We start from the raw sequence: 24,364 nt of genomic DNA on the forward strand, positions 1-24,364 counted from the left end.
CAACAGTGGGGCCAGCTCTACACAGGCATTTTATCTGTGAGTGAGTGAGTGGGTTTCACCATCGGTCAGAGAGCCAAATCGGAGTTTCCCCATTGGCCATTGCTCTTTCAAAATGAATCGAAGCAAACATTTTTCCATTACATCATCAGCTGTTCACAGAACCCATGTCAAAACAATGCAGGTAGTCACGGTCCAGCGACATACTAGGTTTTAACCTCGTCTTGTTGCATTTTTGTAATGTTTTTACTGCATTTCACAGAATATCTGTTGATGCAATTACCCAATTAAGCCAAATCCCTTCCAATCTAATATAATCGAATCTAATGTGACTTAACCTAATCTAATTTAATCTAATACCTATATTATTGTGAAGCCAGGAACTACTAGAAATGTGTGTTTAGGAAAACTTAAACCGAAGGCTAAAAAAATATCAGCTACCATGCTACTGGTGTAGCAGAAATCAGATTGACAGAAACAGTTCGATTAAGAAATCAGTTGCTGATGGGTGATGAGTCACTCATAAAGACTCTACTGCATATCATCTCATTAGTGCTAGCAATCCAGGATAAGTGCTATCTTTTGTCAGTATTGCCCCATATAGCTTTAATTATCGAAAAGGAACTGGCTTCAGGTGACGTTCTCGAATACAGCTCCAGCGCATCACCCAGTGTGTAAGACCTTTTGCTCCTTCACAGACTGTAACCACCCCGCACTTTACCTGTTAACTTGGCCTACAGCACAGGATTACATAGCTGTATCAGTTCCTCAGAATAGACTTTCACACAAAGAGTGAAAATGAACAAATGTTTAAAATAGCGCAAAGATGTATTTTCTTTTGTTTTGGCAAAAAGAAAAAAAGAAAAAAAAGTTACATTTTGTAATCCAGCACTGGAGCATTAAAATGCCATTTTCAAAGATTAGAGGTCTGCCAGCCCTCATCTGCCATGCCCGCTCCGGATAATAATGCTCCATTTAACAAGCTGCACTGCTGCAGAGCTCTGGCAGAGACAGGTATGTTTCCGTTCTGTGTGTGTTTGTGTGTGTTTGTGCGTGTTTACGCACACGCACGCATTTGTTTTCATGTGCATGTGTGCGTTTATTCATGTGAGAAGGAGAAAGATAAGGTGTGCATTTAAATGTGTGTGATGTATTGTGTGTGTGATGTATCGTGTGTTTGTGTATGCGTGTGTATGCATGTAAATGGACTTATATAGCGCTTTTCCAGCTACAACAGCCACTCAAAGCACTTTATAATCAATGTATGCCTCACATTCACCCATGCGCACACACACACTCGTATACCAATGGCGGTGTCAGCCATGCAAGGCCCCAACAAGCTCACCAGGAGCAGTTAGGGGTTAGCTCAAGGACATCATGGCAGTTTTGCAAGGATGAATCGAGGATCGAACCGGCGACCCTCCAGTTACCAGACGATCTGCTCTACCTCCTGAGCCACTGCTACCCCCATCCGTGCACATGTGCGCACTCATGTCAGAGTACATGAGTGCATCCATATGCATGTTTTATTCATGGAAGTGGGAGTGGTTGTTTTGTGTGTTTATGTGTGTGTGGGTGGTAGCAGAGAGTGAATGGGGAGTTAAGTGAGTCTTGACTTTCTACGTACTGTTTGTTGCTGTGCCAGCCACTGGGATGCACAAGCCAGCGCATTCTTAGTGCCGGTCCCAAGCCCGGACAAATAGGGAGGGTTGCGTTGGGAGGGGTATTCGGCGGAAAACCGTTGCCAAATCAAATATGCAGATCATAAATAAGATTTCCATACCAGATCGGTCGAGGCCTGGGTTACTCTACCAAGAAACACAATTTACAATTTTCAAGAACTTTTGAACATTGGAAATATGATCACACATGATCAGATACCAGCTTATTTGAACAATCTGGGTTTCCTTGGCTTGCTAGGTGCCCCAGTCCCTATCACTACAGAACATCCCCCTGTGGCTACCCGCTTGAGAAAGCGCCGGAGGCGGTGCGAGAGGACCCGGAAGTGCGATATGTGCAGAAGCATCTGAGCTAGGCTAAAGGCTAACCCCCTCCAGACCAGCTGTCCTGTCCTTTTTACTTGCAAACATATGCTCTCTGGAAAATAAACTGGGCCATGACAGACATCCTTGCGTGAAATGAAGAACTGTTGTATTTTTGTCTTTACTGAAACCTGGCTACACAGCAACATTCTGGACACAGCCATATAACTAGACAGGCTATCATGCTACTGAGCTGACAGAGCATCATCTTTGTCAGGTAAGAGGTGGTATAGATTGTGTGTTTATATTAACAAGGAATGGTGTACAAAAGCTGTGATGGACTCCAAACACTGTTCTCCACTCGTGGAGTTCACAATTGTCAAGTGTCGGCCATACTATCTGCCGAGAGAATACACTGTTGTTGTTATTTTGGCTGTGTACTTGCACCCAAGCACTAATGCCCCAGATGCACTGCGCGAACCACACAACGGCATCAGTGTGACAAAAACCGCTTACACCGACAGACTTTTCTTATTGCTGGGGATTTTAATCATGCAAACCTAAAGACTGTATTACCTAAATTCCATCAGCATGTAAACTTTGCCACCAGGGAAAACAACACACTGAAAACATTTACTCTAATGAGAAGAATGCATACAGAGCATTCCCCCGCCTCACCTCGGAAACCCAGACCACATCTCTGTTATGCTAATTCCAGCATACAGGCCACCTCTGAAACTTGCCAAACGGGTTCAGCGACAGATAAGGATCTGGCCAGAGGGGTCTGTCTCTGCTCTTCAGGAATGCTTTGAGAGCACTGACTGGGACATGTTCAAAGCGACAGCCTCCTCTGGTGAGTACACTGATCTGGAGGAATACACAGTGACAGTGACAGTCCACATCAATAAGTGTATAGATGACGTCATAGTCACCAAAACCATCTCTTTGCGGGCCAACCAGAAGCCATGGTTGACAGCAGAAGTCCGGGCGCTGCTGAGGACCTGGAATGCTGTATTCAGATCTGGTGATAAGGCAGCCCTCAAGACAGCATGGGCCAACCTGTCATGTGGCATCAGGGAGGCCAAAAGACAATATGCTCAGAGAATCAACAGCCACTTCACTGACAGCAGATATGCACAGTGCTTGTGGAAGTGTATCCTCCTCAGGCCAGTGGTGGTGCCCCCACCCTCCCAGATGTACTGAATGACTTATACACATGGTACAAAGACTGATCCATGTGCTGGTGGTGAAGACTACCTCCCTGATGGATGACGAGATTCTGCAGGTAACCACAGGCAACGTGAGAAAGATCCTCCCCAGAGTCAACCCATGCAAAGCTGTGGGTCCAGACAGAATTCCAGGCCGAGTCATCAGGGCCTATGTTGAGCAGCTGGCAGCTGTCCTTGCTGACATCTTCAACATCTCGCTGTCCTAGGCAATCATTGCCATGTGTTTCAAGTCTACTACTATCATATCAGTGCCAAAGAAGTCCCCGTGTTCAGCCACAACAACTACTGCCCCATTTCACCGACTCCAATCATCATGAACTGCTTCAAGACGCTGGTCATGAAGCACATCAAGTCCAGCCTCCCCTCCACTCTGGACCCCCTCCAGTTTCCATACCATGCTAACTGCTCCACAGAAGATGCCATAACCTCTGCCCTCTCTCATCTGGAGAGAAAGAATAGCTATGTGAGGATATTGTTCATTGACTTCAGCTCAGCTTTTAACACAATTATACCTCAACACCTGATCCAGCTAGCCTTCAACACCTCCCTCTCCAACTGGGTGCTGGACTTCTTCCCGGGGAGGCCACAGTCAGTCCATATTGGCAGGATCCCCTCCATGACCATCAAACTGAGCACTGACACTCCACAGGGCTGTGTGGTCAGTCTGCTGCTGTTCACCCTGCTGACTCATGATTGCACAGAATCATCCACCTCCAACCTCATCATAATGTTTGCTGATGATACTACAGTGGTAGGCCTCATCAGCAACAATGATGAATCACCATAGAGTGTGGAAGTGGACCAACTGGCGTCATGGTGCAAAATCATCAACCTCTACCTAAACATAGGGAAAACTAAGGAGGTAATCATTGACTTTAGAAAGACCAGCACCCACTATACCCCCCTAACCATCAATGGTGCGGACATGGAGAGAGTAAGCAGTGCTAAGTTCCTGGGAGGGCACATCACAGAGGACCTCTCCTGGTCCTCATATAGCACTGTGCTCTCCAAGCAGGCCCAACAGCATCTCCACTTCCAGTGGCATTTGAAGAAGGCAAGTCTACAGAGGCACCATAGAGAGCATTCTGACCAGCTGTATAACTGTCTTGCATGGGAACTGCAAGGCCTCCGACCAAAGTCCCTACAGTGGATAGTGAAGACAGCTGGAAAGATCATAGGCACTGCTCTCCCATCTATCCAGGCCATCTATAATGCACGGTGCACCCAGAAGGTCCTCAGCATCGTGAAGGACCCCACCCACCCTTCCCACATCCACTTCAGCCTCCTACCCTCTGGCAGGAGTTAACCGAGCATCTGTGCTGCCTCCACCAGACTATGCAACAGTTTCATTCCTCAGGCTGTGAGGTTCCTCAACAGCCTGAATACTCAGACCTTCCGCACACTGACTTTTTGACCTTCTTCTTTTTGCACAATTAAATGCACTGTCACTCTAAACAACACACCTACCTGCACAACAATCACTGCCAGAAATTCACTGTCTGCGTCAGGTGCTGTGATGTTTAGGTTTGCAAAGTACTTTTTGTTTTTAATATTCATTGTGCATTATTTGTTTTATGTGGCCCTGTGGTCCGTGTGAAACGCAATCTTGTTTCCCTTATGTATGAGACATGCATATGCGGAAATGACAATAAAAGCAGCCTAAGTCTAAGTCTTCCACCCTCCTTTTTGCTGCCTACTATCATATTCACTCTTTCTCAGATACTGATTTCCAGCTCATCCACACTCATGTTCTCAGTTCTCCCGCAGAATACACTTTCTTGCTTTCCCACTAGCCAACGTCAAATCACATTTTCTGCGAAGCTTTCACTCACCCTATCGCTGGGAATCTCATGCCTAATTTACCATAACTACCTCTCTCACCTCCGTGTGTGTGTGTGTGTTTCCCTATGCTGCAAACAGACACACAGCCTAGGCCTCCTTGTATCCAGTATTGTTAACTTTACACAATACAGCATGCTGCAGTGCCTTCCATTGTGTCAGTGTACTGTACAAACGTACTGTACAAACGTACAGTAAGTGGGCTTATGTGAGATAGTGATTGAGTGAGGCAGTGTGTATGTAAAATTAAACAACATACAGTGTATGTGTGTGTTGCGGGGGGTTATATATAGAAGAAGACTATACATTGTGTTAGTGTGTGTATGGCTTAAAAGCAAGAGAGAGCATACATAAGTGGACTGAAATGACTAAGTGAGCTGTTTGTATGTTTAAGTATAAGAATACACTGTGTGTCTGAGTGTGCCTATTTCTGTGCATTCCATACATAGATGTGTGCTTGACCATAGTATGTTTGTGTGTGTGCATATGTGTGTTAGTTCACATCCTGTATGTATATGAGTGCATGTACAGTGTGTGTGTGCATGTGTGCTTGTGTACATGCACTTTGTACCCACAAATAAAGATAAGTGAGGACCTTTGCGTTAAGTGGGGACATTTTGGCTAGTTCTCATTTGTTCAAGGGTCAATTTTAAGGTTGGGACTTGGGTTTTAGGTTAAGGTTTGAATTAGGATTAGGTTAAGGCTAGGCCTGTAGTGCTGATGGTTTGTGTTAGGGGCTAGTGTCACCACGGCTGTCCAGATTGCCGTTCCTGCCGCTGTCCACAGGGCTGAACCTACTGGTCCTTGCCAGTCCAGCTGAGTGAGAATGTGGCCCAGCCACACATGAGGAATTCAGCACCTTGTTAATTAACTCCCGGTACATTGCCTCTATAACTGTCCATGCTCTGTTCCCTGGTTGCTGAGTCTTATAATCGCCAGTCATTCAGACAGCGCCCCTCTATAGTTTGTCCTTCCTGCCTCACTACTTTGCAAAAGAATACCACTCATGCAGTAGATCAGTTAGCATTTAGTTCATAACTTTTAGTCTCCAGTTTGCATCTGTGTTTTTGTGACAAATTGCTTATTCTCAGTTTAACTTTTGAATCTGCCCAGCTTGCAGTAGTGTTCATTATTTTCCATAAGTCTGAACCCCAAAGAAGCGTCCTCAAATCTGCCCCCACCCCTACCTCATTCCCTGCACTTGGTGAGGGGTTCCCGAAAATGTAGGAAGACAAAACTGCATGTGCGTGCGTGTGTGTGTGTGCTTACATGTACACATGCACTGTAAGTGTGTGCTGCTAGGTGCAACCCTGGCTCTGGCTCTGCTGGGGGGGTCCATTGCAGGACTTGCTGCTCCAGTAATCCCCTCTGGAGAGGAGTGTTGTGGACCTATACGTTAAATCCTCTTGTCCTGTGGCTTGCTGGCTGAAGCTGGCATTGCCGAGATGAGATACTGAGCTGCAGCGAGTCCTTGCGGACTCATCTAACTGTCTTTACAGAAGGCAAGTGAAGCCCAGGTACTTAAAGGTGCCATCTGAACTCCAGGAGCAGAAAACCCACTGTTACAGATGATCCACCATAACCTGACAGGTATTTCACTCAACAGGATTAGCAAATTATTGAAAGATAATATGCAATAACTTTCTGACTTTTTTTTTTTTTGTTGCTAACAGTATTAAATGAATAATACTTGAACTCCTTCACTTGTTGCCTCAAGTGAAGGAGGTTCAAGTATCTCGGGGTCTTCTTCATGAGTGAGGGTAGGATGGATCAGGAGATTGACAAGCGGATTGGTGCAGCATCAGCAGTAATGCGGACGTTGTACCGGACCGTTGCGGTGAAGAGGGAGCTGAGCCGGAAGGCAAAGCTCTCAATTTACCAGTCAATTTTCGTTCCAGCCCTCACCTATGGTCATGAGCTTTGGGTAGTGACCGAAAGGGTGAGATCACGGATACAAGCGGCTGAAATGGGTTTCCTCCGTAGGGTGTCTGGGCTCAGCCTTAGAGATAGGGTGAGGCGCTCGGACATCCAGAGGGAGCTCAGAGTAGAGCCGCTGCTCCTTCCCGTCGAAAGGAGCCAGTTGAAATGGTTCGGGCATCTGATTAGGATGCCTCCTGGTCGCCTTCCTTTGGAGGTTTACCGGGCATGGCCAACTAGGAGGAGACCCCAGGGGTAGACCCAGAACTCGCTGGAGGGACTACATGTCCAAACTGGCCTGGGAACGCCTTGGGGTCCCGCAGGAGGAGCTGGAGGGTGTTGCTGGTGAGAGGGACATCTGTAGTGCCCTACTTAGCTTGCTGCCACCTCGACCCGACCCTGGAGAAGCGGCTGATGATGAATGAATATTAAATAAATATAGCCAAACCCAGCCACTGAGGATGTATAAGCCAGTGCATTCTTAGTGCCAGTTCCAAATCCAGATAAATTGGGAGGGTCATGTCAGGAGCGGCATCCGGTGTAAAACCTTCCCCAAATCAAATATGTGGATCATAAATCAGGTTTCCTTATCAGATCGATCCGAGGCCTGGGTTATCAAAGACCGCCACCGGTACGGCTGGCCAGCAGGGTGCCGGTTGGCCAGCAGGGTACCGGTGGAAACTATGCTACTGTTGGGTGAAGGAGAAGGAGAAGGGGAAGGCATGTCCAGAGGCAGTGGGAGAGGAGGAAGGTTAGGAGTGCGGAGGTGAGGCGGAACTTTGAATGTTGGCACTATGACCGGTAAAGGGAGAGAGCTGGCTGATATGATGAAGAGAAGAAAGGTAGGTATACTGTGTGTGCAAGAGACCACGAGGAAGGGGAGTAAGGCCAGCAGCATCAGAGGTGGGATCAAACTCTTCTCCCATGGTGCAGATAGGAGGAGAAAGGGAGTAGAGATAATTCTGAAGAAAGAGTATGTCAAGAGTGTGTTGGAGGGGAAGAGCGTGTCAAGACAGAGTGATGAGTATGAAGCTGGAAATCGTAGGTGTGATGATGAATTTTATCAGCGCATATGCCCCGCAAGTTGGGTGCGTGATGAAAGAAAGAAAGAAAGTCACTTTATTTTGTCATTGTAGTCTTACAACGAATGTGTTCTTTGCATTTAACCCATCCTATTGTATAGGAGCAGTGGTCAGCTGCAGCGCCTGGGGACCAACTCCAGTTCTTCTGTCCATTGCCTTGCTCAGGGGCACAGACAGGAGTATTAACCCTAACATGCATGTCTTTTGAATGGTGGGAGGAAACCGGAGCACGCGGAGGAAACCCATGCAGACATGGGGAGAACATGCAAACTCCACACAGAAAGGACCCAGGACGGCCTGGGGTTTGAACCCAGGACCTTCTTGCTGTGATGCAACAGTGGTAACCACTGGACCGCGGGGCCACCTACAGTTTCAACACTACCCTAAATATAAGTTACTTTGAAATTGCTGGACCTTTTAAATATGGTGCTGAAATGCTGGCAATTTTCTTTTGTCAGTTGTGGGTTTGGGTCAGACTTTTCTACCTTTAAATTGGGTCTATGTATTGTTATCTAACTGTTGTTTCTTATGAACAACAAATAACATGGCCAATGCACATAGCTATAGAAAGCAAGTGGCATAACCTTGGTATGTGTTTGACATACTGAAGCGCTAATGTAATGTAGCCATCCATCCATCTATTATTTAACCCACTTAATTAAAACTAGGCTCACATTTGTCGGAAGGCAGGGGGAAACCTTGGACAGGTTGCCAGTCCATCACAGAGCTTACATACACAGCCACTCACACACCATTCACACCAAACTGCATGTCTTTGGACTGTTGGAGGAAACCCACACAAACATGGGGAGAACATGCAAACTCCACACAGATGGGCTGGAATCAATACCTGGACCCTTTGGCTGTGAGGCGACAGGGCTAACCACTGAAGCACCGTGACTCCTGTAAATATACCAGGGTCCAGTGAGCCACCTAGAGGTTGGAGAAGTATGCTTCTGACAGAGGGTCACCACTTTGAACAACTGGACCAGTGGTTTAAATCTGTGTGAATGATTAACACTGTCGGCACGGTGGCGCAGTGGTTAGCGTGGTCACCTCACAGCAAGAAGGTCCTGGGTTCGAGCCCTGGGTAGTCCAACCTTGGTGGGTCATCCCAGGTCATCCTCTGTGTGGAGTTTGCATGTTCTCCCCGTGTCTGCGCGAGTTTCCTCCGGGGGGGTCCGGTTTCCTCCCACAGTCCAAAGACATGTAAGTCAGGTGAATCGGCCGTACTAAATTGTCTCTAGGTATGAATGTGTATGTGTGTGTCTGTCTGTGGGCCCTGTGATGGTCTGGCAGCCTGTCCAGGGTGTCTCCCCGCCTGCTGCTCAGTGACTGCTGGCATAGGCTCCAGCATCCCCGTGACCCTGAGAACAGGATAAGCGGTTCAGAGAATGGATGGATGGATGGATGGATGGATGATTAACACTGTCCAATTAACACTGTCCTCTTCTTTAAAAACAGCACACAACGTCTCCTTGAGCAAGGCACTTAAAGCTCCGGGGGGGCAATATGAATTAGTTGTAGTGGGCTGGTCTCAGAAGTGAACGTCAATCAAGGCAGTTAAATCAAACAGCATGCCTGCTCATCAAAATCTCTGTCTTTGGAAAAGTAAAAGGTTAAAGATAGCTTCCTAATGACAATAACGGGATGACATTTTGGCATTTGCTTGAAGCAACACTTCCATCTTGATGTAAAAATATTGGTGCAGGGCTATAGTCAACCTACTGAAATTGATGGGTCGTCCCCCCGCCCCCCCCAAAAAAAATTGGGCCTTCTTAGTCTGAGTGATACCTTATACAAGCCGACTTTTGATCGACTGTGGCTGCGAATACATTATAGTAAAATAAAACTTGTAATTTAGTTGAAGGATCACCAGGTAACTGCTACTTAGTCTCTTAAAATACAGTTAGTTGGATTTTTTTTGGACCTTTTATTTTTTTGAGGTAGGCCAAACGATATCCCCCCTGCCCACCCCACCTTGTCTACATCCGTATGGAGGATCCTTGCATCAGTAAAAAAAGGAATACATAGGAGGCATTTTGTTGTAAAACACTGAATATTTTCATGGGAACTAAGTATTATGGCTTTTGCTTACATGTTCCAAAGAGTAACATGTTTGATAACTAACTTGGTACAGTATGGTCTGAAAACGGCTAACAATTAATACATTAAGATTTTTTTGATTCTGGGCATCTGGGTAGCGTCGCGGTCTATTCCGTTGCCTACCAACACCAGGTTCGTCGGTTCGAATCCCCGTGTTACCTCCGGCTTGGTCGGGCGTCCCTACAGACACAATTGGCTGTGTCTGTGGTTAGGAAGCCGGATGTGGGTATGTGTCCTGGTCGCTGCACTAGCGCCTCCTCTGGTCGGTCGGGGCGCCTGTTCGGGAGGGAGGGGCAACTGGGGGAAATAGCGTGATCCTCCCATGCGCTCCGTCCCCCTGGCGAAACTCCTCACTCTCAGGTTAAAAGAAGCGGCTGGCGACTCCACATGTATCGGCGGAGGCATGTGGTAGTCTGCAGCCCTCCCCGGATCGGCAGAGGGCGTGGAGCAGTGACCGGGACGGCTCGGAAGAGTGGGGTAATTGGCCAGATACAAATGGGGAGAAAAAGGGGGGAACAAAATGTTGATTCTTTGGTTATTTCATTATGGAAAATAACTAATGAATTTAATTTTTTGTAATCTAAATTATTACTTAAATAACAAGAGAATTGAAATTTCTTGTAATCTTAAGTCTTACTTTAAACGTATTTAGTTTAGAGGTATTTTCTTTGCTTGTAGTAAACATGAACTTTAAATATGTGTGTTGAATTAATGTATCTCTCTTAAGTCATAGTGAACTTCTGTGCCACCCAGCTCAGCCACAGCATCTTCTTGATGATAGTTCATGAGTTAGACTAAATTTATTTATGAATGCTATAATCCCCACTGCTTACTCACATCTCCTGTGACTCATCGCAATGCTCCCAAAATCCTGCATGAAATCTCACAACAGGCTTAGTTGGTGGAGCGCTGCATGTATTCTGTATAGGGGCGCGCTTTCTCAGCTAAATATGATAGCTGCTGCCAGAATGATCCATTTTAGTGTGGCCCTAGCTAATAATTTGATGGCTGGTCAACAGCCCACGGCTTCGGGCTTGTCACTTTTGATATAACACCAAAAAAGCTACACCAGTCCCGAGAGAATGTTTAACTGTAGATACCATATCTCATTGTACAGAAATGTAATGTATATATATAATGGGCGGCACGGTAGCACAGTGGTTAGCATGGTTGCCTCACAGCAAGAAAGTCCTGGATTCAAGCCCTGGGGTAGTCCAACCTTCGGGGTCGTCCCAGGTCGTCCTCTGAGTGGAGTTTGCATGTTCTCCCCGTGTCTGCGTGGGTTTCCTCCGGGTGCTCTAAAGAAACTACTACCGTTACTTGCTCTTAGCACGTGTTGCATTCACTCATTTAAAAAAAAAATCTGTCTTGCGCTTTAGCACTGGTTTTGCTCTTAGATGCTTGTTTAGAGAGAAGATGCACTTATGACCTCTGATGACGAGTAGTTCTCCTGATTTCCTACGTTAAATGCACTTATTGGAAGTCGCTTGGGATAAAAGCACCGGCTAAATGACTGTAATGTCATGTAAAGTAATGCTCCGGTTACCTCCCACAGTCCAAAGACATGTAGGTCAGGTGAATTGGCCATACTAAATTATCCCTAGGTGTGAATATGTGTGTGTGTGTGTGTGTGTGTGTGTGTGTGTGTGTGTGTGTGTGTGTGTGTGTGTGTGTGTGTGTGTGTGTGTGTGTGTGTGCCCTGTCCAGGGTGTCTCCACGCCTGCCGCCCAATGACTGCTGGGATAGGCTCCAGTATCCCTGCGACCCTGAGAGCAGGATAAGCAGTTTGGATAATGGATGGATGTATATTATATATATATATATGACATCAATAAAATTTCAATAAAATATTTGGTAAAAAAACAATGGAGGGCAAAGGGTTATTCTTTCCTTTCCTCTTTTATTTGCATTTTCCAAGGGGCTTGAATTATTCTCTGTCATACAATATGTCAGGGGTGGGCGGCAACTTCGTGTTTGTGTGTAAGAGAGCGAGAAAGAGAAAGAAATGATACAGATAGAGACTGACAGAATTTCTGTGCATAATTTTCGGTGTATGCATGCATTGTGCGCACACTGGAGCTGTTGTGTGTGTGTTTGTATATGTGTGTGTATATGTGTGTGTGTGTTAGTGCATGTCTGTTTTCTTACATTTTGTGTGTACTGTATGTATTTTCTTACGTTTAAGCTCATTAAAGCAATGTAAATTTTAACAACCTGAGATAAACAACAAAATTATAAAAAATTATGCATCATTTATAAAATATCTCTTTTTGAATTACCACCTTTACGCAGTGTTTTATTCAGTATGCTGCCAAGTACAATCCCGGTTGACAAATTCATGCAGTGAAAGCGGACACTGAGTGATTTTTCAAATTGGTTTAATCCTCTGTTCGCGCGTGTGTGTGTGTGTGTGTGTGTGTGAAAGAGCAGGTATGTGTCTGCATTCATATAATTGTGCATCCATGTCTCCCTTTACATGTGGGCCCACTTACAAGCCTCTGCATTTGTGCAGCTGTCTTGATGTATGCAAATATTAAGCATTTAGTGTACTTATCTAATGGGTTTGAATTGATGTGTGTTTGCACCTGTGTGTGAGCAGGCACGTGTTTGAATCCGTGTGTGCTCCTGAGCAAGTATTCCTGCCTTGCCTTTGTATGTGACGGCTGCTTACGAGTGTGCGTGTATCTGAATTAATGAGCGTGAGCGGGGCCGCGTCCTCCATGACAAAGCGTCCCGTGTCCTGAAGTGTGGTTCTGGCTAAGCTCACCTGGACTCTCGGCTCTGCTGTCAGCTCCCATCTCTCTCCCCGACACCGCCCCCAGTGCAGGGAGAGGACACATTCTATCCTCTGAAGCATCCGCAACGGGCGGCCTGATTCCCTGCGACACGCCGCGCTCACTCCCTCACAGCATTAGCATAGCCGTGCAAACACCCTCTGTTTGGCTACAACACACAGACAGGTTGGAGAATGTCTGGTGTTGTTTAACACCCTGGCTGGTGTTTGGGGTTGCGTCACATCTAATCGACAACCCCCCTCCCCGCCCCAAACCCACCCCCGATCAGCTCTGGCCAACGCTGATGTTGTTGGGGACCAAAACAAACAGCCCCCCCGTCATGATGAGGGGCCAGAAGGTGTTTGTGTGCATGAACAGACACTTATCTGGAAACCACATATGACGTCAACTCACATAGGGTGCAATAAACTGTGCTACACTGCCATTTGTTTGAGTCACTGCAAAATTTCAGACAAAAAAAAAAACAGCTGCTGGAGACATATGCAATAATCTATTTGCATTTTGACTGTCATTTGTTGGGAAATAAAAGCAGTGCTAAATTCAAAAAAATAAACTGTTTGCTCTCCGATGTGATCGCGACAACAGAAATCATTGTGCTGAACAATTTCTTTGAAAAATGAAAAGAAGGGAACTCCAATTTTGTCCATTTCCCAACTGACAGAACCAAATATCCTACGTATGTGTCTCGAGCAATGACGGCTGTCCCCAAAACTGGTTGAATTCATGTGGGTGGCATGATCACTTTCAGTGTTTATTAACAGATTTAAAATAAATATAGGGACGACTTCAAAGAAGTCACTACAACACAGTGCTTCCCCAAATTTGTGATGTAGCAGTGTGATTGTGTAAGACTGTTCTTTGAGTATAGCAAATGCCTTTTTAACAAGGCAAAATGTTCAGTATACTTTCACTGAAGTCTACTGAAGCTGCTGTTTTTATGGACTACCGTCACTCATGATAAAAGACTGAACTTAAACCATTCCTATGGTAGGATATGATATGGTAATGTTTAGCAGGGTACATTTGGCTATTGTATGGTATGATATGGCATGGTATGGTATGATATGATATGGCATGGTATGGTATGATATGGCATGGTATGGTATGGCATGGCATGGCATTATTGCATTATTGTATGGTATAGTAAGTATGGTATGGCATGGCAGGGTATGGTGTGGTATGGCATGGCATGGTATGGCATGGTATGGTATGGTTTAACAGAGTACGGTAGGGCACAGTAGGGTAACATATTGTAAACTATGGTATAGTATGGCATGGTGTGGTATGCCATGGCATGATATGGTATGGTATGGCATGGCATGGTATGGTATGGTTTAACAGTACGGTAGGGCACAGTAGGGTAACATATTGTAAACTATGGTATAGTATGGCATGGTGTGGTATGCCATGGCATGATATGGTATGGCATGGCATGGCATGGTATGGTATGGTATGGTTTAACAGTACGGTAGGGCACAGTAGAGTAACATATTGTAAACTATGGTATGGTATCACATTTTGACATATCAGAATCAGAAACACTTTATTCATCCCCAAGGGGAAATTGGATCCCATTACAGACACTCACGCTCTAGCAAGAAAAACCAACAAGACACAAGACAACAAGAAAATAGGAACAAATAGAAACAAGAAAAACAGAAATAAATAGAAACAGAAGATAAAATAAGAAATAGAAACAAGAACAAAAGGTATAAACATATGTGCACCACGCTCCAGCATACAACACCCTACCTACACTGCAGCACGAGACAAACAGAACAAACAAACACCTGACAGGGTAAAATAAGTCGAAGGGCCAGTCTAATGACTATATCACTTCATTACTATATTACTAAAGGGGATATTACTCATATCCCCTTTCTGCTGTAATGTGTTAGGCTTAATGTGATGATGCTCACTAAGTTGGGCTGAGTCATTTAAGTTAAGAGTGGAGAGTATTACCTCTGCCTTTGCTGCACTCAGTCAGGGCAGCCATTTGACAGCTCAGCCGGTCTGAGCTCTGAGAGAGAGAGAGAGAGAGAGAGAGAGAGAGAGAGAGAGAGAGAGAGAGAGAGAGAGAGAGAGAGACAAAGGAGGACAGAGAAGAAGCAACACCAGCACTCTGACCATGAACTTCCAGAGACGACTTCTTCTTCTTTTGGCTTGTTCCCTGTTTTTCAGGGGTCACCCCAGCGAATTTTAGTATTTCCATCGGTACCTTGTGAGGGCACAGCACCAATGGCAGCCGTTGTTAACCTGGGCCTCGACCGATCCAGCACGGCCTTGTCAATCTGCATACTGATTTGGCAAAATTTTACATCAGATTTCCTTCCTGACAACTACTTACCCTACAGACTGGGGCACAGGTAAAGCACTGGATGCCATCCCGGTATTCATGAACTTGCGCCCATACCAATCGCCATAAACTTCCAGAGACTTAACATTAAGAAAACCTTGTTCATAGAGAACCTATAAAGACCCTGAGTCAAGGCAAAAAGACAGCGCAGAAGATTTTAAACTGTGCAATCAACTTCTTCTCTGCCCCTTCCTTCTTTCTCTGACTGTCTCCCTCTCCCTCCGTTCTTCCTCTTATGCCGGGATCAGACGACACGATATTTTTGTCTTTCACGATGGTCATCTTGTCAGAATAGGAAATCGTAGTGCCATAAATTCTTGCCCCTGCCTTGGCCGGGAGATTGGCAGCTCTACAAGTATGACCCCAACCAATCATCGTATGCTGCCTTTCATGATCTTGTGAGAGTTCATAGGTCATCGGGGAGGAGGGTCAAGAAATTGTCGATCATGGCTACAGAAACACTATGCGTGATGCTGGCGGTCTTGTGTTCTGAAAACAAAAAGAAAAAAAGGAAAAGAAAACATTGTCTATGCCAGGGGTGGGCAATCTTATCCAGAAAGGGCCAGTGTGGGTGAAGGTTTTTGTTCCAACCAAGCAATTACACACCTGTGTCTCCTAATCAAGTTCCTCAGCAAAGCCTCTACTGGTTGATTAGTGGGATCAGGGGTGTAACTGCTTGGTTGGAACAAAAACCTTCACCAACACTGGCCCTTTCAGGATAAGACTGCCCCCCCCCCCCGGTCTATGCTACTGCGGCTAGTGCTACTGGGGAATGCTAACCTAGCATAGCTTAAACAGCTACTCACCGGGTTGCTGAAGTGGCTCCGCTATTTCTCGGCAACATTTAGCCTATCTTTTTTGACTCTGTCATGGTCCTCCCTCGCGGAAACGTCAAAAAGGCAGGGGTATTGTTGCCACTGCTCCACAAACCTTTCCTCGGTTTCATTGTTCCAGCTGACAGCAGCAATAGCAGCATCCTTTCTTGTTGCCATGTTTACATATGTGCACCAGAGAGCACTCTGTCATCCTATTGGTCAACATCAAGGAACACGTTGTAGGAGATGTCAGAGTAGGTGGGAAAATACAAAACATTCTGACATGCCAGACTTTCCATCGGGGTGTCGTGGGGCGTCCCAGATGCTACAATTCTTCTTCAATTAATTCACACTACATGGGCTAAAGACACCAGTTCATTGTTCCCGACATTCATAATCAGGCCCGACGCTGGAAATTTGTCGGCAATGGCAAAATCGTGTCAAAATCGTGCTGAATTTGTATAGTCTGATCCCAGCATTATATTATATCATTAGAGGCAAAGTGAGCCATCTTAGGACTCCCACACACTGATTTTGGCTGCCTTACACATTTATTGTATGTCTTACTGTACGGCATGAAAAAGGTAAAATCTTGACACACACAACCCCTATGCCAGACTGCAAATTGAATTGAGTCTACTGTAGCATCATGTGAACAGCGAGGCTACGATCTGCATCGACTGACAATAAGCTGACCGTCCATTGCAAAAAGGGCGAGGACAGGATATTCAAAATGGTCTATACACAGTATAATAGAATAACTTGGTTAAAAGAAACACTCAATGTAGGGAAAGTGCTCAACAAATAAGGAGCAAAATAATCCAGTGAACTTACTTGACTCACTGGATAATATAATATAATATATACATGCAGTTGTATTAATGAAAGGATACTTTGTTGCCTTAAGAACCCATCCATCCTTCCATTATCCAAACCGCTTATCGCTCTCAGGGTCGCTGGGATGCTGGAGCCTATCCCAGCAGTCACTGGGCGGCAGGTGGGGAGACACCCCAGACAGGCCGCCAGGCCATCACAGGGCCAACATACACACATTCATACCTAGGGACAATTTAGTACGGCCAATTCACCTGACCTACATGTCTTTGGACTGTGGGAGGAAACCCATGCAGACACGGGGAGAACATGCAAACTCCACACAGAGGACAACCCGGGACGACCCCCAAGGTTGGACTACCCCAGGGCTTGAACCCAGGACCTTCTTGCTTTGAGGCGACCGCGCCAACCACTGTGCCACCGTGCTGCTCACTTTAAGAACCCCCCACACACACACACACACAATAAAAAAAAAGAAAACACTTTGGACCTGGTGTTGGCAGAAGAGGACAACATGGGTTGGCAATTCTGAGCTTGAGGTACAGTCAAGACCTTCAACCATTTTTCACAAAACTGCACTCAGCTATTTTAGACAAGTAGATGATTTTCAGTGATTCCCTCCCCAGACTACACACACACACACACACACACACACACACACACACACACACACACACACACACACACACACACACACACACACACACACACACACAAAGAGAGAGCATACAGAGAAATGTGACCCTTTCAGAACGTTCCACCATGCTTCTATTGGTCACTCACCAGGATGGTGTCATAGCCATTGTTATGCCACAGGGGATACGATGCAATCACGGCCCAAATTTTCTGACACTGTAAAAACATCATCAGTGCCTGTAACTCCATGGATCAACACTCTGTTGGTTGTCCTTAACCCTGTCAGACTGAACTTAAGACAGTCCACCATCATTCACAATTAACAATTGTGCTGAAGATGGCCAAAATTGCACAGTGTGGGAGCCTTCAGGTGTGCAATCAAAGGCAAGCCTTGATAAGCACTTGTGATGGGCATGTGGGGCCATTGCAAGGTCACTGAACTCCACTGCAGCCAGGAGAGAGTAGCAGTGCACAGCGGCACATCAATTACTGTGGACAACAAAGCATGACCTATAGCAACACACACACACACACACACACACACACACACACACACACACACACACACACACACACAAACTACTTAATTTGGCCATTGAGTGGGCAACTAGATTTGCTGTTTCGATAAGCCTCTCAATGCAGAACAATAGGGAAACGTCTGGCAAGGGGGTGGACTGGAGAAACTTGGAGGCATGTTTCATACCAGGCCCAGAGGAGAGTCCAGAGAGTGCGCTTGACAGCAGCCCATGTGTCCCTTGGCATTAGTGCTCTCGTCACATTACATTTCCTGTCTGCTCCAGATCGCTGTGTGCCCAGCCAGCCTTCTTGTCCAGGACATGTCGTGTCCACTTTCGACTTTACGCTCGGGGGCTCGAGCTAATCCAACAGCTAACAAACTGGAGCAGACTGCTGACTGTATGTTCCTGTGAGTAATTCAGGTTACAAGAGAATGAACTAGTTAACGGTACATGAGTTTACAGCGATAATGACGAGCATTTGCACGTCACTCGCCGAACTGTAAACCCCTCAACTGTAAACCCCTTGAGTGTGCGTGACACGAGTGGTGGTGGTGGGGACACAAAAGGAAGCTGTCCAACATGCAGACTTCTGCAATGTTCACATCTGCCAACAGCCCATACACACACTTTTATGGGTACGGGGTGTGCACACGCATTGCCATTTATGCAGGAAAGGTCTTTGTGTCCCTGCACATAATATTTCAATGAGCTGCTCATCATGGTTGACTTCCTGCTTGCTGACACCGAGAGCTGCGCTGAGGTCCACATGTCTGCTCTAGGAGGGCCACATGCTCCCTGTGCTGATCCCACACCAATCAATTTCATGAATGGCTAACCCGTGTTTGGTAACAAACTCCCCATGGCTCTAGGCTTAAGTTTTGGGGTTTTTTTGTCCCTCCAGAGAAGTGGCACTGCCAGGAATAGCTGTAGGATAATTGAGTCAAAAGTGCAAAGCCCTGCACTTTAAAGTATTGCAGAGGAAAAAAAAAATTGTCAACCCAAAGCTTCATATTAAAGCTAGCAAACCCCGTTAAATTCCAAAATGGTGCATTTGGGGAAATACCGTGCATCGTCCTTGCTGTGTTTTTGTTGTGTAATTGTTTCAAATGAGGGGAAAACCCACAGTAAATAAAAATGTCAGCCCCCCCCAACACTGGTTTAAATCTTCATTTGGCTGACGCTCCTGTCCATAGCAAAAATGAGCGGACCGATAGGGGCTCGCCGTCTTGCTCAATGACACTTTGACGGGGCACACTTTCTCACGCAAAAATTGAACTCATCTCCTTTTGTTTACATAACAGTCTCTCTAACTGCTAGGCCATCTTGCCCCCCAGATTAATGCGCGTATGAGAAACAGAGGCTAATGAGCACGCTGAACAACTTGCCAAATCAAATCATGTTTTGCCAAGCAAAGATAGCGGGTAGGACGTTACGGAAGGCAGGGTGTGTTGGAAAAAGCTGGGACCTTGTTGTCTGAAATGGTAATTAGTTTTGGCATGGGCGGAGATAGATTGCTTGCCATCTTTCCATTTTCAAGGACCCCCCTCCACCATCACCACCACCAGCCCTCCCTGCAGGTTTGGGGAGAGGGCAAAGAGATCCACTAGGGCTGGCAAAGCGTAATTAAACTTGCGCAGGCAAGCTGTGTGCTGTTAAATGCTTTACTGCCAGTCCTCATTACTTACACAGTGTAGTCTAGATGATATGCTGTAACTGGGCAAATTAATTGATATTTGGTAAGGGCAATATAGCCACATCATCTCTTACTTGTGTCATACACTCTCAGAGGCCACGAGAACTCAGGCTCTGTGAGACCGCATCAGTCTCATGAACTAACAGGAGTCAGTACATGACACATTCAGGCTGTTATGAAAGTCTTTGACATATATATATATATATATATATATGTGTGTGTGTGTGTGTGTGTGTGTGTGTGTGTGTGTGTGTGTGTGTTAAGGAATTTCAAAGCTTTCTAGCATTCTCTACCTTTGCATGCACATCTCTTGACTTACAGTACATGTCAAGAACGGTTTACTTCATTTGGGTTTGCCCGACATTTAATATTCATCTCATGATGTTTGCTAAGAGAAGCGTGTACTGTCCTGCATAAACCATGAAGCAGAATTATAAGTGTGAGCAGACCATTGCAAGCTCGTAATTCGCCAACAATCGAGGCAGAATAATACTGTCTGTCCCCTAATGCTGTTGCCTTGCAGAGCAAAATGCAAAACCAAGCCCAATTTCTGCTGTTGTGCTCTTCCAGGCCACCCTTCTGAATATTTAAATTCACGAAGAAGCTTAAACTCTTGACGACAATATGTTTCCTGTCTAACCTTTAGGTTTGTATATTTTAAGACGAGTGCTGGCTAATCTTACCACCAAAGTAGGAGCCGTCAGAGAGCTTCGTTTCTTTATTGCCTTTGGTGAGCACGCTGACCACTCCGTGTTGGATGAAGTACATCTTCTTGCCGATGGTGCCCTCCCTGATGATGTAATCCCCTGGCTGGAAAACCTCAAATCTTAGCTTGGTGAGCATAGAGGTCACAAAGTTGGGGTCCGCGTTGGCAAACAGAGGCATGGAAGCCACCAGCTTTCGACAGTTAAAGTTGATGATTTCCTGAAAACAAACATGAATAAAAATTTTAAAGAAGTCCTTAAGTCAGTGCAGTTTCTCCTGGTTGCCTATAACTGTACAGACTGCACCATTATAGCAAGTTGGGGATTTTTCCTCCCCAATTGTACTTGGCCAGTTACCCCACTCTCCCGAGCTGTCCCGGTCACTGCTCCACCCCCTCTGCCAATCCGGGGAGGGCTGCAGACTACCACATGCCTCCTCCGATCCAAGTGGAGTCGCCAGCTCTTCTTTTCACCTGACAGTGAGGAGTTTCACCATGGGGGTGTAGCACGTGGGAGGATCACGCTATTCACCTCAGTTCCCCCCTCCCCCCCGAACAGGCACCCCAACTGACCAGAGGAGGCGCTAGTGCAGCGACCAGGACACATACCCACATCCGGCTTCCCACCCGCAGACACGGCCAATTGTGTCTGTAGAGACGCCCGGCCAAGCCGGAGGTTACACAGGGATTCGAACCAGCGATCCCTGTGTTGGTAGGCAACGGAATAGACCGTGACACCAACCGGACGCCCCCAGCAAGTTATTTTTGTGCCTTTTTTTGTTTGCAAGTTTTCAGTTTTCAATAACAAAATTGCGGACGGTAAACTTACATTGTATATATTTTAGTCCTTAGTTACATTGGACATTTTAGTCTTACAGCTACCCAGAGTTACCTGCAGTGAGTGAGTAGATATGGGTTCAGCACTCACTTTAACAAAAGTGCATCTGTGTTGCTGGGAACCCCAAGACCTTCCAGTTACATGGCAGTCTCTTCACTGTGGCCTAAATACATCAAGACTGCCAGAGTCGTCCCCTTTAGCATACAGACTAGCTTACAACCTCTGATAAGATATAGCTCAAAGTTTTGGGCATTTTTCCCCCCTTTTTCTCCCCAGTTGTACCTGGCCAGTCAACCCGCTCTCTCAGCCATCCCAGTCGCTGTTCCACCTCCTCTGCCAAGCTGGGGAGGGCTGCAGACTACCACATGCTTCCTCCGATACATGTGGAGTCGCCTTGCCACTTCTTTTCACCTGACAATAAGGAGTTTCACCAGGGGGATGTAGCGCGTGGGAGGACCACGCTATTCCCCTCAGTTTCCCTTCCCCCCTGAACAGGCACCCCGACCGACCAGAGGAGGCGCTAGTGCAGCGACCAGGACACATACCCACATCCGGCTTCCCACCTGCAGACACGGCCAATTGTGTCTGTAGGGATGCCCAACCAAGCCGGAGGTAACACGGGGATTCAAACCGGCGATCCCTGTGTTGGTAGGCAACGGAATAGACCGCTATCCTACCTGGACGCCGGCTAGATATAGCTCAAAGTTAAGACACCAGTTTTTGTGATGGCTCATTCAATATTTAAAGGTCAAATTAGCAAACCGTTTCAAAGACAAACATTTATCTGTGCATGTAAAAGAAGGGAATATTGGAATATACAGTTCCAAAAATGCATGTGAGTGTTTATATGGAGGTATTATCAGACACAAGCACCTTTCTTACAGCTGTGGTAACACCGTCGATGATACCATCATGTATAACAATGTACAGTTGTGTATCCATTCCAACCATTCGCCACATGCTCAAAAGTATTGTATACAGCCAGAGATGCTAGTCCTACCTCTCGGAGTGGCTCGTTGAGCTCTCCCAGGATGCTCTCTTCATCAAACATCTTGCCCTGGTAGCGGTGTTCATAGTAGTCATGGATCCTCTGCCTCATATCGGCTGGCAGCTTGTGGAAGGACATGTACTGTTCCACCTGTTTGTACTGCAGGGGCACGAAGACAACAATAAGGTCAGTCCAAGGCTGTAGTCCTATTGCACAGACACACAACTACAGGGAACAGCTGGCACAGAGGTAAGACAAGGACATGGAGACAGAAAGATGCATAGGTGCCACCCAGGTAGGGGTGCAGCTAATGAGCTAACTTTTCTACCTTTCTCTCTTTTAGACCAATCAGTTTCCTGAGTTATTCATCTGTCTGTTTTTAGTCTGCTAACACTTGAAGCATAGCTGGGTTTCTAACTTTCCAAAAATGCAGAATGGGCGTTTTCATTTGGTTTACGATGATGTAAAGATATGTTGTTTGGGTCAGGAAGCGCAAAACCCATTATCGTTCATTTTGCATGCGTGCATGTATGTATGTATGTATTCATTCATTCATTTACCTATTGATTTATTCATTTATTGCAACCATTGTGTTTGTTATGCTTAGTCCAGTTTGTCTGTATAAATCTGTGCTGTGTGTTTTTGCCAAAACAATAAAGGTAAATAAACAGAACTTTCCCTTCAGTTTATCTTATAACCTTTTACGGCTTAATGAATCCCCAAATCCAACAAAAACTAACAAGCATTGTCATCAACACCACAGCAGAGGTGGGGCTGGGTAAGTCTGTGTGTGACAGGTAGGCTAGTCAGCTGGCGGGTGGAAATACTGAGTGTGTGGGATATATGGCACAGGAACTCCACATGTTGACATGTTAAGAAAGAAAAAAACATCTGGCCTCACAACGAGCCACAAAAAATGAAAACTCTCACTCATTAGAAACATCCTATTGTCAGATTTACTGATGAGACGTGAGTATTAGTGTGCAAAAATGTACGCCAGTGTGTTTGTGTGTATGACCCTGTGCGTCCTGCAAAGGGTAATAATGAGTGCTGCGACACAGGAACATTGCAGGAATTGAAAGTATTCAGATTCATTCACAACACTGTGACACTCTGCATCCACATATACATCTAATAATACCTCAGGTGCCTGAGGATGAATGGCTGTAGCATTAAACAGTATCCTGAATTAAACGTGTGTTTGGAAAGTAGGGCAGACTGAAAGGGAACAAAATGAACACAGAAAAAGAAGAGATAAAGAGAGAGAGAGAGAAAGACAGCTGGTGCTCGATTGTTGAAAAGTCTTAATGAGGGGGCTCTTCTGGGAGAGATGTGATGTAAGAGCAAATTCTGTGCATGCTTTCCAGAGCCTTCCTTGTAAACAGGTCACGGGAGATAGAGAGAAGGAATGCACACAAGGCAACAACAAGTGAAAGACAAAAATGCCAATACAAGATGCTACAGATGCCAATGATGTTAGTGTGTGTGCGTGTGTGGAGATTTGGGCATGTCTGCATCTGTGTCAAGCGTATTTGTCGTACACATGTGCCTGTTCTTATTCTGTGCTGTCTATGGATGATACAGGCTACCTGTTGAGACAGAAAGACGGTCAGTTGACAGAAAAACACCGACGTCAGGTTTACTCCCCATGTGTACGTGTGTGTCCCTGCAAAAATACTGTTCACCCAGGTGTTATGCTTCCTGCGCCCATTTTGTGAACATGCATTATGTGCACAGGACTGAAAATGTTAGCAACAAAATCCCTGCTATTCCTCAAACACCATCCACAACAGCAAGACATAACAAGAGCGCACTGCTTTTCTAATGAGGTGTGCGTGAACTCAGTGTGGCAGCGCTGCCTTAACACCACAGCAGCCAGCGAGTGGGAGAGACACATCAAAGCAAATAGATGGTACCAAAGGAATATTAGCAAGTGAAGAACCTCTGACCCTTTTCAACAATCCTCCACTCATAGCAATAAGCTGGGGCATTAGCGTGGGAAGGAAGTGGGTCTGGGGGAGCTGCAGCCCCCCCCC

At 45.9% G+C, this 24,364-nt stretch overlaps 1 protein-coding gene across 1 annotated transcript in view; it reads right to left on the bottom strand.

Annotated features, from left to right (window-relative positions):
• Positions 1–24,364, bottom strand: part of hcn4 (hyperpolarization activated cyclic nucleotide-gated potassium channel 4) — a 116,546-nt gene that overhangs the window by 15,573 nt on the left and 76,609 nt on the right. The window contains exons 4-5 of the mRNA XM_056279376.1: positions 22,341–22,487; positions 20,483–20,723 (exon numbers count right to left, since the gene is read on the bottom strand). Coding sequence (XP_056135351.1) covers positions 20,483–20,723; positions 22,341–22,487 — 388 coding nt within the window. The remainder of the gene's footprint in view (positions 1–20,482; positions 20,724–22,340; positions 22,488–24,364) is intronic.

The sequence above is a fragment of the Lampris incognitus genome, chromosome 4, assembly GCF_029633865.1.
Source record: "Lampris incognitus isolate fLamInc1 chromosome 4, fLamInc1.hap2, whole genome shotgun sequence".
Taxonomy (NCBI): domain Eukaryota; kingdom Metazoa; phylum Chordata; class Actinopteri; order Lampriformes; family Lampridae; genus Lampris; species Lampris incognitus.